Source organism: Agelaius phoeniceus, chromosome 3, assembly GCF_051311805.1.
Source record: "Agelaius phoeniceus isolate bAgePho1 chromosome 3, bAgePho1.hap1, whole genome shotgun sequence".
NCBI lineage: Eukaryota > Metazoa > Chordata > Aves > Passeriformes > Icteridae > Agelaius > Agelaius phoeniceus.
The window spans coordinates 32,187,879-32,203,697 of NC_135267.1; the positions used below are offsets into that span (position 1 = coordinate 32,187,879).

A 15,819-nucleotide genomic window follows, 5' to 3' on the forward strand; every position below is an offset into this window, starting at 1 on the left:
TTGGTTACCGAATGTAATGAGCAGAAACCAGTGTGAAACAGAAATCTGAAAAGAGCATCACATCCTATCTCAGTGAGACAGGCACTTCCCAATAAGCAGGGACTTCTATATTCTACTGTCTCCTCCCAGAACTGGCAACTATTTTTGGTGCCAAGCAATTTCTAAAACTGAGTAATGACTGTAGGTTTCAGAACTTATTTCTTCCCCCTCTCACAAGGTGAATACTTGTTTGTGCTTCCTTTGGCCATGAAATATCATATTCCCTTTTGCATACTGGCAGAGCTTCCACAGAATGTCTTGGCACACTGCTGTCTGCAAAGAACCAGCACACACGAAATACTCAAGTTTGCAGAACATCAGCTCCTCCGCTTGGCAGTACAAGGCAGATTTCAAGGACAGGCAAGAATGAATATTTTATCAGTAGCTTCAAGAAGCAGGACTAAAATCCTTCTTGGTTCCAAAGTGCCATTTAGTCAATTGCTTGCCAGTTGCTACTTTTCCTCAGGTAAGCACTGGAAGTCTACACTGATGTTTTCATCAGTTACCAAAACTGTCTGATTTTGAACAATACATACTGATTGGTTCAATGTTCCTCTGTAAACACCCACTGGGAATATATCTTTTAGATGTCCACTCATTCAGTTACCCATTTTTGATCATCTTTTGTAATAACTTGCTCAGGATACCAGTGATGAGTTGCTGCCTTGAATAGTCTGGGATGCTGAATTCCTGATTGATGCAGTCAATACTTACTCTTGTGATAGTGACAGCCAAAATATTACTGGCTTGCCCTAGCCAGTCCTTAATTTTGGCAGCAGGGTGCCCTGGTAACATGTACCTGTGCCTTAATAAAGGGTGGGGGAAGACAGTTCAGCGAACATTTTAACAGTGTCTCCCACATGTTGCTCAAGCTGCCTGCCCCAAAACATGAGACGCATATTTCAGTCACCCTTTCTCAATGAACAGTTGTTCAAGGAAAGTTTTTGTTTGTTTCTTTGAAATACAGCAGTCTCTTACTTTAATGTTAGAAAATGTTACTGTCTTTTTCCAGTTTGCTACTGTCATATTTGCAGTTACAGTTTTTTACCCTACTGAATGAACTGAAGAAATTTCTGGAGCAACTTACAGGGTATTTGATGAACATTATAATTTTGAAGAGAAAGGGAATGTTGGTCTTTTGAAGAAAACAAATTTTAGTGATTTACCAGTGTGTATTTTAAGAAGACTCAAATGTTACTGTCCTCTGATAGGCTGTCCAGTTGTTATTTCCTGTAATTTGCCTGATGACACAGTAAAAGTGGCAAATGGAGAGCAGATTGAGACAGGTATCTCAGGCTGATAGTCAGCATATTAGTGCCTTCCTTACTCCTCCTAAATTGGAAAATACAGGTGGCTAAATAGCAGCATCCTCATCAGGATAGGTATCAGTTTCCTTGAGACATCTGGCATTTTTATAACGCCTTACCTACAATTTTCCAGTAAAAAACTTATTTTTCTAGTTGGTTGACTCTGGCTGAATTCCAGACACCCACCAAAAGCTGATCACTCTTTTGCAGCTGGACAGGGGAGAGATAATATAACAAAGAGTTATAGTTTGAGATAAGGACAGGGAATACTGTCATCAAATACTGTCACAGGCAAAACAGATGCCTATTAGACATATTAAATTTATTGCTAGCAAAATCAGAGTAGGATAACGTGAAGTAAAATAAGACCTTAAAAACACCTTCCCCCGATCCCTCCCTTCTTCCTACCTCTATGTCCTCCCCACAGCAGTGCAGGGTATGGGAATGGGGTTTATGGTCAGTTTATTACTCATTGTTTCTCCTCTCTCCACAGCCCTGCAGGTCCCTGCCAGGACCCTGCTCCAGCACAGGCCTCCCACAGGGTCACAGGCTCCTCTCAGGCACCCCCTGCTCCAGTGTGGGTCTCCTCCATGGGCTGTGGGTGGATCTCTGCATCCCTGTGGATCCCCATGGGCTGCAGGGGCACAGCTGCCTCACCATGGGCTGCACCAGGGGCTGCAGGGGAATCTCAGCTCTGGTGCCTGGAGCACCTCCTGCCCCTCCTTCTGCACTGGCCCTGCTGTCTGCAGGGCTGTTCCTCTCATGTTCTCATCCTGCTCTGCTCTGGCCAAAATTACACCTGCACAATCACTTTTCTTTTTCTTAACTCTGTTATCTCATAGGTGTTACCAGCATTTCTAATTGGCCCAGCCTTGGCCAGGGGGACATCCATCCTGGAGCTGTCTGGCATTGGCTCTGCTGGATGCAGAGGAAGCTTCTGGCAGATGCTCACAGAAGCCACCCTTGCAGCCCCCCCATTACCAAAGCTTGGCCATGCAAACCCAATATACTTTAAAAAGTATTCTTTGCTTCCCCATATCTTTGATCTCTTCCCACAACACAAAATTAAATGACATAGCATTTATTTTGGTAGTAAAATATTAGGTGTAATGAAGTTCACAAAGAATTAAGTTTTACAAAAGGCTTCTTTCCTGATTAATGCAGAAAATATTAACATCTAAAGACTAAGATGGCATCTGCAAATTTTGGAGTTTGTATTAAGACAAATGGACTTCAATAGCTTTGTGAAGGTTCTTGTATTGACAGACCTATGTTTTCATGTCTGCATACCTACATTTCCTGAAAAACCAAATTATACTCTTTCATTCAGTTCTCTGGAAAAAGTCTTTATCCTTGACATCTTAGTAAAATAAATTATTTATTGTTTTACTGCTAATGGTCTTCTGTTTTTATTTTCTAAGCTATGTATCATCTGTGTGTGTGTGTGTGTGTGCTCGTATGTACAAATGCAAAGCATCTCTATGAAAACAAAAAGAAATAAAGACAGGTCTGTAATACAATACCTTCCAGATTCAGCAATTTGCATCTGTTTTCATGCATGCTGATTTTATTCAAATCTTTTGCACAATTTTCAGTTTTTCTGTTATGAGCCAAGTCAGATCTGAATGAAACTTCTTGGCAATTATCTAATGTAACACCCCAAAATAATGAGTATGGCTTAAAGTCATCTTATTGAAAACATTCTGCATTGTCTTGAACTGCTGTCTGTCTCTTTGCATGATTACTTTCTTGATATTTTGTAGATTTTTATGAAATTTTAAAATAATTGCTTTACTTCAAATTATAGAATTTAATGTAATCCAGAAAAACCAAACACTCTCATCACTAAAATAGCTATGGGACAGCTAGCTTCCATTTACTTTATTTCAGAAATGGCAAAAGCAAAAGACTTTGCAGGATCAGAGATGCAGTAAAACTGAAAAAGTACAAAAAGAAGAAAGGGAAAAATGCATATATGGTTTCAACTAGAAACAAACTGGACAAGACATCAACTCCTAAAGAAGTTCATGGGTTTCTTAAGCTATTAAACCTGATCACCCCTTGAAATAAAGCATTAGATGAGGCTATCAAAAATTTGCTTAGCCCAATTTAAGTAAAAGTATTTATTTTTTCCTAATCCTTCCCCAAATTATATGTACCCACTTATGTTCAGTATAGCAATACCATAGGAAAATATGATTCACTGAAGGGCATTTGTTAATTCCAAAAAGCAATTAACATTAATTGTTCCTTGGCTGAGTCTATTCAGTTTCTGATGAATTCCAGAAATCATTTATGCAATTGTCAGTGTTAAGATACACCACTCAGGAAGTCATATATTGTGTACAAGGCTTAATTATATCAACTGACAAAGATTTTTAAGTTTAAAAAGCACAGCTTGTAGGTAAAGAGAAACATTCTAAAAAGTAAATTCTTTCTATTTTACTTATCTCTGCCAGTAATTTCCCATATATATTCCCTGTACATTATCATACAGCTGTCATTTATTTTATATTTACACTAACTTGTGTCTCCACTTTTTAATCCCCACTTATATGCCACATTTATGGCAGAAGAAGAACCATGAGAAGCAATGCTGGATGAGGCAACAAGTTTGTAGTCACAGGAAAACTATTATCCATACTAACAAATACCCACCAGGATTGCTGCTGTTATTTGCTGCTCCTGTTATTTGCAGCCCACCTCCAAAGCGAGTGCAGCTCATCTGCGTTGCTTTGCTTTCTTTGGCTGTCTAAAGCAGGCTCATACCCTTCACAGTGTCTACATGCGCCTAAGTATGGATGGTCATGCGAGGCAGTGGCCCACTCTCATCTCTTCCAACATTTCACACTCTGGTGTGTTGCCATGCACTTTTCTACAGGCATGGAGTGAGATAAATGCCTTTTCATGCACAGGATGGATTGGGGCAGATTGGCTTGAGTACGAACTCCAGCTCTTTAGCAGAACGACATTGACTCCTTGCTGCATGTCGAACCTCACGCCTCTGTGCGTGGTAAATACAACAACTCCGGCACAGGTGGAGGGCCCTGTGCAGCACTGGAGAACAAATGAAATCCCATAGCTAACTGTCCTCTTGTCCACCCCTCCCCATCTTCTCCAGGGCTCTGGTATGTACAAAGATCCAATGGTAAACAGGGATGATGTCAGGTATTTTTTGACCAGGAAAACCTGGGAAGAGAAGAATTCATTCTAGGGTAAAGTATAGCAGTGAGCAACAGTATTTTGTATGGATTTACCTCCAAGAGAAAGATGATGCATGTTTCTTTTCTGATTTACTCATGTGCTTTAGCAGGGGGAAAAAACCCCAACTCTAAAAGTAACTTTATAATAAGTCTAGGCAATAGTCCAGTCATACTTTGATTATCTATTTGTGCATGACAAAGGTAGAGGTGTCAAAAGTGAACAGACATGCCTTTTCAAATTACACTTAGGTAAGGAAACAGAAAGCTATGTGCATGAAGCACATATTTTTAAATCAACTGATAGGAAAAATTAAAAGCTTTCTCTTCTCTCTCCTTAAGAGTTGAAATAATAAAGTAGTCTCCTAATAAAGTAGTATGTTAAGGACCAGGATGAAATTCTTTGCCTTAAGATCAGCTTCAACATTGCTATCACTGGACTGCAAGAAGCTCCCCCAAAACTGATGGTCAGAAATTGGATGAAAGCCAAAGATGCATGGGAAAGAAAAATCTCATGACAATTTTTAGGAAGGGGGGCTTTTCCTGGCCAGGAGTTATGGAATGACAAGGGTACCAAGAATACACGAGGGATGTCAAATTATTGGTTTTGATTCAGAGATCAGAGAGCGAGGATTATGTGCGGTTGTCGCCTGTGACCCAACACGAGGCGCAACTGCTCGCTACGGGCGCGGACAAGGCGAGAGGGGCTGCGCTCGGAGGAGCAGCAGCAGCACCCTCACCCCACGTCGGCCACCTTCCCCAGCAGCAGCGCCCCTGCCCCACCGAGGGGAGCGGGAGGCCGGAGCCCCCGCCCGCCTTTGCCCCGCGGGGCGGCGCGGGCGGGCCGAGCGGAGCCGTGCGGTGTCGGGGAGGAGCGCGGCAGCGCTCGCAGGAGCACCCAGAGCTCGGCTGTCGGGATGCGGCCACGGAGGGGAGGGGAGCGGCGGCACCTTCCCCCGGCCAAGAGCCAAGTTAAATAGCCAGCGCCGCGCCGCCGCCTTCCTCTTCCCTCCCGGCTCCAAGTCCTCGGCGAACGCCCCCGTGCCACCCCGCCCCGCCCGGCCGCGGAGGGCAGCGCGGAGCCAGCCTGCCCCGCCGAGCCAGCCTGCCCCGCCGAGCCGGGACGCCGGCGCTGCCGGGAGGGGCGGGCGCTTGGGAGTCGGTGCCGGAGGCGCCGCGTCCCGCCGAGCCGCCCGACTGAGAGGACTACGCCAGCTGCATGGGAGGAGATGAGCGTGGCGGGGAAGCAGCCTCCTCCAGCACCGCTCGAGCGGCCCGGCAGCCTCCTCGTCCCCACCTGGGCAAGTACCGCTCCCCCTCAGCCCGTCCCGGTGCCAGCTCCCGCGGCGGGGCGGGGGTGGGCAGGGTCCCGCCGGCGGCGCTGCCCGGAGGGCGGGAGGGAGGCGCCTGCGGGAGGGACGGCAGCGGGGCGGTGCGGGCTCGGGCTCGGGTCGGGCTGCCGGCGGGGCTCTCGCAGGGACGAGGCGGCGGCTGCCGCGGCTCCCCGGGCGGGACGGCCCATCCCGCCTCCCTCCCGCAGCCGGGCGGCACCAGGCCCGAGCGCAGCCGGGCGGGACCTGTCCCGGTTGATGCTGGTCGCGATGTTCAGCGCGCCGTGACAGGCTGCAGCGTGAGGGTCGAGTTTCCCGGGAACCGCGCTGAATCACTCAGTTTGAAACCCAGCCGCAAGCCTGCGATAAATTAAAATAAATTTAAAAAAAAAACAAACAAACAAACAAAAAAACCCCCTCACAGGTCAGCTACTTGGATGTATTGAGCACCTCATGCACTTTTAGGAGAAGCCCGTGAGGGACTTAGAAAATAACTTGCTACTTCACGGCAGCGTATTTGGCAAATCATTCATGAATGATGCCCTCTGACGGCGGTTCTCCGCTGTCCTGGTTTATATAAAACGTAGTAGGTCTGCCCTGCGGACCTTTTAAAATCGTTACAGACTCTGTGGTTTTTACACGCCGCTCTTCTTGGCATGTAAAGTTGTTTTGTTGAAGCTTCATTGCAATCGTTTTCGATCACCAGCTACAAAATTACTCATTGTATTTATATAAAATATGTACCGGTGCTAAAATAAACTTTTTTTTTTTTCTGCCCCTATCCTTTGAGCTGTTTCGGTGACCACAACCTTGCAATTTTTAAAAGAAAAACTGTGTTTATCTTCCTGATGTTTTATCCAGAATGTTGTTTAGAAGGTGCCTCAGCTGCATGAAAGCTGACTTAGAAACACGTTCTCCCTGATAGTGAATTTGTCACTACTTCATGCTTTTGTAATCATAAAAATGAAAGTAATATTTGGAAATTCAAGTGTAGAAGAAAAGGGTAGAGGATACCTGTCATCATAAGCATGTATGACAGTTGCACATAAATCTGCAGAAACAAACTGCTGTCTTGTCTGAGAAGCTTTCGCAGCCTGTATTTGTGTCTGTTTTTTGACTGTGTGTGAGGAGATGCCTAATTTTAACCTTTAAGCTTTTAGAATTTCTATAATTGAAAAAGAAATAATGGAATTAAGCCTACTGTGGAATCCTCTGTCTTTTAAAGTTGTTTCACAGTTCTTAATTTGTAAGACCTGTTCAGGAACTGCAAAAATAATCTGTGCAGCAATTATCTAAAATGTTAACAGCTGAGTAGGTTGTATGGCAGTTCAGGATATTTCAGTGTTAAAGGTGAGGGATAATCACTATCATTAGGTGAAATTTATGACTGGTATTCTTGTAGTTGTGTCAAATGTGTATGTTTAAGACCAATAGGACATGCCATTTCTGCTGTTACTCATGGGATTTCTGCCTGGGACCAAACTAGGCACTTCATGAATGGTGAGCTGACCTCTTGGACAAGAGCAATAGGAACCAAAGGCTTTTGACTACACAATTTACCTTGACCCTAAATGAGAAACAGTGCTATGAATCTAAGGCTTTGGCAAGCTGTCAACCAAAAAAACAGTCAAATTTAACCTCACTTTCCTGGCTATTTCTGATATAGGTATGGGATTGAAAGAAGGAATTAATGAATAGTAAAAAAGCCATTTACACTCAAGTTCAATAGGGACATCTTATGGCAGATATTTATTTAGGTGAGTTCATAATTGCTTGGCTCCTCAGATATGCCACATACTAAACTTCTGAAGAAAATTATGCTCAAAATGTATTGAAAAATAAGAACTTGATTTATAATTCACATTGTGACAAGTGCTTGACTTGCATCTTCTTAAGTTATTTAGTAGTATTGGAATCTAGACCTGTTTACCTTGTTAAAAGAAAAATGTTTATTTTAATGCCTGTGTATTGACTGTGTGCACATTTTTCTCAGAAATAAGATATAATAACAGTAGTTAGAGTTTACTAAATATTGCTTGCTGAGTCAAATTAATTGTTTGGGATTCTGGTAGCTAGACAATATTAATACTAAATGATAGATGGGTTGTCTGTGGGTTTTTTTCCCTTTTCAGAAGGATAGCAGTTAAATACTACCCCCTGGAAAATAACTCAGCATACTTTTAAATTAAAGACAATTCTAAATTTGGAATACAATACTAATTTGTTTTGCATGCATGTATCTATATGTATCTATATCAATATATCTATAAACTTCTTGAAGTACAGTTATTTATGTTCAGTTTTGTAGAGCTGAAGTTTCAGTCAGACCTTGTCTTTAATGTTTTGCCAATCTCAGTGTAATGAAACACCTGTTTTATTCAGCATCAGACATGGATTCTTATTCATCTGATTTCAAAACTCAGTATGTGTTTCCTCTCTCTGTAGTGAACTTTTTTTTCTAATTTCTCATATAATCCTTTCCACCCTTTGCCCTTGGAAATACTCAAGGGGTCATATCTCTTAGTAATTGTTACTATGTTAGAGCGCTTGTGCCATGTTCTTACATGGATTTTATAGTCCCATTGATCTAGTATGCATTAGTTACTGTGGTTTTCATTGTGTTAGTAGAAACTTGGAAGAGAATGATAATTTAAGAGGCACTTGTACTGTTGATACTCCACGATTTTGAAAGAAGAAATAAATGTACAGTTCATTGCTGTGTAGAAATAGACCTTTTTTGTTTTTTTTTTTTTTTTTTTTTTTTTTTTTAATGGGGACTATTCTCTTAAACTTGGGCATACTATATGTAGTAGATCCAGTTTTCTATTAGCTTCCTTATACAACCAGAAAAAGATCAATAGGTAGACTGTTTCTTTTTGCAGCAGAAACCCAAGGAAAAAAAGCCAGCAACATAAAACTTCTTTGGATAGCACTCTTCTCTGCAGTTACCCAAATTTTGTACTCAGTAGGAAGGGCAAGTGCAGCACAGGCAGATTTTCCTTTCCTCCTCTCAGTTTTCACTGTGTCTATGTATTTAGGCACTTGCTTAGAGATGCTAGTATAAATATCTACCTTTTTTTTGGCAAGAGGTCCTGGAGCATTGATGTTTCTTCAGCATTTGGCACCCACCAATACTGAAGCTTCCTGAAAGTGAACACTAGGTGTCATGTTACCACAAGCCTCCGTGGTCTTCTCTTTCCCCTATCTTTTCAGGGGCAACAGTTAATCTTGACAGTTTTGTAAAATAGATGACCACCATTTTATTCCACTCAGTATTTTAGTAAGTCTGGGATCCATTCAGTCATACTGTTTGTTACTGTCAGAAGCTTCAATTTTCCTCTGATTTTTGTGAGAAGTTATCAATACTGAGGTGACATGAATTTCAAGATTGTTTCCAAGATCTGTCTATGCCACAATACAAATCAATAGGATATGCTTATTTATTGAAGCTTTTTCTCACAGATACTCATTTTCTATTAAAATTCCTTGTTTGTCAAAAGCTGATTTCAGAAACTTTTGCTGCAAAGTGAACAGAATTTGTCTTCTGATTTGGGGATGGCAAACACAAGAAAACAGATGGTGGAGCTTCATGATCTTCATGATAGGGAGGAGGTGTCTGTGTACTCTGTTGTGTGAAGCCTAATAATTACTTTCTAGGGTAAATTTTTTTGTCTTCCCACTTATTTGGGAAGTGTAAATGTTGTTTCCCAAAAAAAAATCTGTGAAATTAATAGTTTCCTATTACAGATCCTATTAAAGACTTTACCAAACAGTTACTAAATTTCAGAGTGATCAAAAGTTTCATTTTCCTTCACTCGGCTTCCTTGCTTTCACAAACCAAATCTGAATATGGGTTTTACCTGTACATATCTTCATGAAAACATCAAAGTGATAAAAAAACCCCATATTTAAGCTTGTGGCTTTAACATCTTAATGGAAATAAGACTTGTGCCCACCTGCTGCTCAGAAAAAGAAGAACATTGGTATTCCTTTTACATCTCAGATCTGTGTTTCATATTGTAGGCAGGTTGGGTTTTTTTTTCTGATGTTTTAAACGTTTTATGAGATGAATATAAATAGAATCACTTTCACTTGGGAGTTCAGAGACTGCTTAGAATAGAAATGGTAGTAGAGGTCAGCAGAAAGGAACAGAGCATGACCATGTTCCTACAAAACTGACACCTCTTATTGCTTGTCAGTGGCATCACAATAATGGAGACAGCAAACACAAATCAGATTCATTTAGATTGAAAAGGACCTTGGGAGGTCCACAGGTGTAACCTTCCCCTAAAGGCAGTGACTGTGTGGAATTCAGATTGAGTTGCTCAGGTCTTTTCCCAGTGCATCTTCAAAACCTCCAAGGATGGAGACTGCTCAACCTCTCTGTGCAAGCTGCTCCCTGCTGGGTTGTTTTCCTGGTGAGCTAGGGGTGTGCTGTTAGCTCCTCCCTCGAAGCCCCTACTTCCTTAGGTTCAAGCAGGCTGGGCTTACTCAGCCACTTCTCACAGGGAAGTGCCTCAGCCCCTGGCCTATTTCAGTAGGCTTTGAATGGGACTTGCTCTCATTTGTCAGAGTGTTTCTTGTGTTGCAGGGCCCAAACCTGGGTGCAATGTAATGAGTGCCAAGTAAAGGGAAATGATTACATGGATTGCTCCCTGTTTGTTGCATTGCTGTGGCTAATACTGTCAGCATTTGTGGCTGGCATCATGCACTGCTGACTCCTGCCCATCAGGACAGAAGGACCCCTGCTTCTTTTCAGTATATACTCTTCCCCACACCTCACACATACCTACCTGCCCCCTCTCTCCTGCCACATCTCAGGGAGAAATATGAAGCTTTTAAAAAGCAGATGACTAGTTTAAATGCCTCTTCTTGTCCTCCTTTAGTTGAGAGTGAATACAGAACTCCAGGGGAATTTAGCAGATTATCGCACTTTCTTTTTGGTGTGCTCCTTGACATTTTTTTGGTTTTTTTCACCACCAAAAGGAAGAAAATGCTCTTGCTGACTTTCTCTTGAAGTTAAGATTCATTTACTATAAGAACTGCATGTTAAACTAGTTGAAACAATTTAGTGGACTTACTCATCCTTCACATTACAGATGAAGCTGACAGTTAAAGCCAACTGAGGCCCATGATTGTGTTTCACTACAGACACTCTTAGTCAGTAATACTCTTACAGCAGTTCTGATCTAAATTTTATTGGTCTGTTTTCTTTGAAAAAGGGAAGCTGATTCTACTCTATTGAGCTCTTCAGTACCTGCTTGTCTGAACTTTCTGTCTGAAGAACAGCGTGACTCCAGTGAGAGCTGTCATACTGGAACCCTTCTGCCACTCTTTATTTATGTGTATCAACAGGCAGATTTCTATAATGAGATTTACAAACTCTCTAAAGGATACAACCTTGAAGAGCTGGAACCTTTTAGCACCATCTAATCAATATTATCTCATTTATCATCTCCTTGTGAAGTTCAGATTGTTGTAGGGACAAAATGCACTTCTCATATTTAGAGAAATTGCGGGCAGAAAAATCAATGCAAAACATCAGGGGTTTTTGTACTGTGTTTAAAGAGGCATTGTACATGCTCGTGCTGTATGATACTCTAAAATCATTACCCTTATAATGCTTCCCTCCACCATGAAAACTTGAATGACTATTTCATGCCTGTTGTTTTGTGATTTTTACCTTTGCAGAGCTTATCTGAGAATTTTAATTCGCCAGATGATTAACAGCTAAGGAGAAACCTTTTCCCTAAAGAGGCAAATTCTGTGTAATGTCATTTGCTGTGCAGAGTGTATCTGGAGTAGCTTTTTTTCATGGGTGCTTAACATCCTCACTGTAAGCACAGTGACTTCCCAGAGTCTGAGTGGCTGAATTCCATAGCACTTTCTTGATTGAAAGCAGTAGTTACAGTGAGGTGCAGCAGACAGGCTTAATTGATTTTTTGACGACTACAGAAGCAGTCTTACCCAGGGCTAGAATCAAAACCTTTTCGTGTCAAATCTGTATCATCAACTCTTGATGATTTTTTCTGTACCACAAAACAATAGTTTGTTTGTTTTACCTTTTGTTGGGAATTCTTGTTTATGCCCAAGTTTTGCAGGAGGACTGACTACAATGGAATGAGTTGAAATGGGGCTCAGAGTGGCTCAGCCTCTGTTTTGTGGTGATCTGTTCTCACAGAGCCAGTAAAAAACCAGTGTGTTGGCTACACTGTGCATGCTGGTGGACAGCATTTCTACAGTGATACAACACTGGTTCTTGCTCACTGATGTTAATATCTCTCTGTACACCAGAGAAAATGTAAATAGTAACATGGTAAGTTTCAAAGCACTCCGTGAAATGGGAAAGCATTCTCGTTCTACTTTTATCAGTGGAAAAACTGAAGGAAAGAAATTTCAGTTAAGATTTTAGTTGGTTTTGGGGTTTTCTTCGTGAATTTGGATTGAGGAAATTGTCTTTCAGTACTTTACATTTTGTGAATACCTGACAAAACTTCCCCATAAATTATGTAGAGAATGTTTTTCAAAGTTTTCTTTTGTATCTCAATTAGATTTCTTTTTTCCTCTCACTATATCACACACTATCTTGTCCCATGTAGTAACAGATATAGACTTTGGAGAAATCTCATTCATTCAACTTATTGGCTGCTGCTACTTGTCTAACTAAGGACTAGTATGTTTAGGATTACCATGAACACAGATACATCATATTACAATATGTAACATGAAAAATAGAGAAGAACAAAAATACACATTCAAAACAGTGCTAAATTAAATGGGAGATAGTAAGGAATATTATTTTGTTTCCTCTATAGAAGCTGTGTTTTTCCTCTAGGTACATGTGTAAATAGTAAGTTTATTGGAGGAAAGTGTCAGAAGAATTGATCTCATATGGGATAGCACGAGGACACATGCATATTTGAAAGCTGTTTGTCACAAGTGTGTTGGGATCTTCCTCTCCAGCAAGCCTGTTAAATCAACAGGCAAAGAGATAGGTTTTTCATTTGTTTCACTGGTTGCAGCTATAGATACAGACATAGATACTGCAAGGAAATTCATAGGCAAATCCATACAAATCCTATCTTAACAGTATCAAGTCACAATTTTAGAAAGGCTTTAGGAATTACTCATAGTTGTTGTTGTGTTAATAAAATGCTAGTGTCTTCTATACCAGTAAAATGCTCACTTCAAACAGGCATTACAATCTTATGTCATGTGTCTTTTCCTCTCTTTCTCAACCTATCCTGCTGTCTTAGGCATTGTAAATGCAGCATTTAGACATTCTTCTGCCACCCTTCATGAGCCCTGATGGAGCAGCAATATAAGGATGTGCAGTAATCTGGGCTGTGTGCTCATTTCCAGAATGCAGTTGAAGCATAATTAAGCATATGTTTCCAGTTCAGTCTGACAGTATTGTTTTGTGATATAGCTATTGCTCTTTATGAAATCTCCTCTTTTTCTAGTTTTGAAAGGGTAGTTATCAGTTGCATCGTCACACAGTTTTATTCAACTATTTATTGTACTTTCATTAAGAGATGAATTATTTACTAAGGCATCTGGTGCATCGTATGGTTCATATGCTGGGTGTGCTAAACAGAATGCTCTTTTTTGAATAATAAGGGAAAAAAATTCACTACATAAAAGGATTAGACTTCCTAGTGTACTTTGAGGAGTAACTTTACTGTTCTAAAATCTCCAAGCCTGTTTTACAGGATTTTGTGATCATTAAAGGAATCTTTGATTCTAGTGGAACATGTGTGCATAACTGTATGTGTCTGTATTCATAACATCTGAAAAGTTGAGGAGTAAAAAAGACATTATTCTCTGACAAAGACTGTATTATACATGGGCTAACTATATGATGCTTTTCTTGCCTTATAAATTGTAAATGGTACTACCATAACACATCTGTGATTATCAGTAAGAGAAGTGGAAAAAGTATTTTTATTCTTATGATCAACAGAAGTTGTATGTCCTCCAAGGTCATCAAACATTAAACAAAAAACTGCTCAGTCTTCAGATAACCTGTAGTCAATAGATATACTTCAGCCCACTGAATCTAATTCTACACAAACATCCAATTTCTTTCATATATTTAAGACAACTTCACACTCATTTTATATTAGAAAATTACTAAAATGTACTTTAGATTAAATCATTGTCTGAAATTAGTTTTAGGCTGATTTACCACTTCATTCCATAGTGTTATTTACATAGTGTCAAGGGAAGGATGGCAGAAATTGTATACGGGCTAATTTATTCACTGGTTAGAGTTACACATCTTTGCTCCCAATCAAATAAAATTTGATACAAAACTTTCTACTTATAAAGTTTCAGAAGTTGAGACTTAAATCTAGTCATCGTACCTTCCATTTACAAAAAAATTAGTTTCTTCCTTGAACTTGAACATTCATAAGTTTTAACAGCTGTAAGTTTTTGTTAAATGGGACATTAACAAAAACATGGCTTTGTCACAACTCTGTTTAAACAATCAAGGTTGGGTGCTGCTGTGGCTGTCTTTGAGAGGAGCCCGGCTGAGGATAAGCAAGTCCAGCCACAGCCTCAGTCGTCCAGGCACTCCCCCAGCACTGAGCCGGGGGCAGGTGCCTACCGTGGGTCGGGTGGAGAAGCCAAGATATGAATGCAGCCGCACCGCAGGGTTGAAGGAAGAGACGACTCTCCACTCTGCTTAGGTGGGGTGAACTTGGTTTATTCCAGGGTCGGAAGAGCAGGGTGGTTGACGGGGGAAGAGGGGAGTGGAGCCGCAGCTCTGCTAGGAAGAAGGACAGCAGGAGGAGAGAGCAGAAGAAGAGCCCCGAACCCCTTTGGGGATCGGGTTTTAAAGGGAAGGGGAGGGTACAAGAAGCAACCAATCATAGCACGAAGAAATTGATACAGTAAAAACTGACGGGTGGTGCGAACCAATAGGGGCAGGCTGAGGGAGGGGCCCAAGCCTTTCAGCCAATCACTCGACACCCAACCTGGAAAGTTCTAGAACTGGAGGCGGGGTGCCGGTGACTGACACAGGACTTGGGGAGGGGATACAGAGACAAATATGGGATAACAAGGAGGGGAAAACAGTGATTGACATAAACTGGTGGTCGAGCCAGACCAACTTATCCAACTGGGGAGGGGAGAACGGATGAAACCAAACACGAACTACAACAGTTGGGGATGTAGCAGAATATGTTGTTCTCAAAGGACTTTGAAAAGCAACATTTTTTTTCAGAAAACTTGCTTAATCCAATAAGGATGCTGCCTGCTTTAAGCATATTTGGCTTTGAAATAGGTGGATACTCCCAATGGTAGGTGGTTTAGGAAGATGGCCCAGGAAGAAAGTATGAAGTCTGAGTTGTCAAAATCACAAAATCACAGAATTAACTAGGTTGGAAAAGACCTTTGACATCATGAAGGCTGTGACCTAACATGACCTTGTCAACTAGACCATGGCACTGAGTGCCACACCCAGTCTTTTCTTAGACACTGTCAGGGATGGTGACTCCACCACCTTCCTGGGCAGCCCATTCCAATGCCCAGTCACCCTTTCTGTGAAAAATTTCTTCTTAATGTCCAACCTAAACCTCCCCTAGTGCAGTTTAAGACTGTGTCTTCTCATCTTTAAAATGCCACCACAACAACCTAGTGGTTCAACTTACCCTGAAATAGTTTAAATCTGATTTGTATGCATAATCCCAAGAAGCTCTCTGTTATTTGTGACAGAGAGTCAGATAATATAAATTGCACCTTGAAGGAATGATTCGTTCTTTGTACTTTTACTACCTGTAATTAAACCTTTTGAATAAGAAAACAAAAATTAGATTTGTAATTCTTCCTGAGGGCAGTCTTGTAGCAGTTGGACCCATCTGTGATTAAATCATCAAGAATATTCCTTTCAAATGTCAGGAAAGAGGAAAAAAATGTGTAATATTTTACAAACTGTAA

At 41.2% G+C, this 15,819-nt stretch overlaps 1 protein-coding gene across 1 annotated transcript in view; it reads left to right on the plus strand.

Annotated features, from left to right (window-relative positions):
- Positions 1-5,399: 5,399 nt before the first annotated feature.
- Positions 5,400-15,819, plus strand: part of SNTG2 (syntrophin gamma 2) — a 213,607-nt gene continuing 203,187 nt past the window's right edge. Inside the window, exon 1 of the mRNA XM_077175022.1 lies at positions 5,400-5,847. Within this exon, the coding sequence (XP_077031137.1) occupies positions 5,776-5,847 (72 nt within the window). The 5' untranslated portion in view covers positions 5,400-5,775. The remainder of the gene's footprint in view (positions 5,848-15,819) is intronic.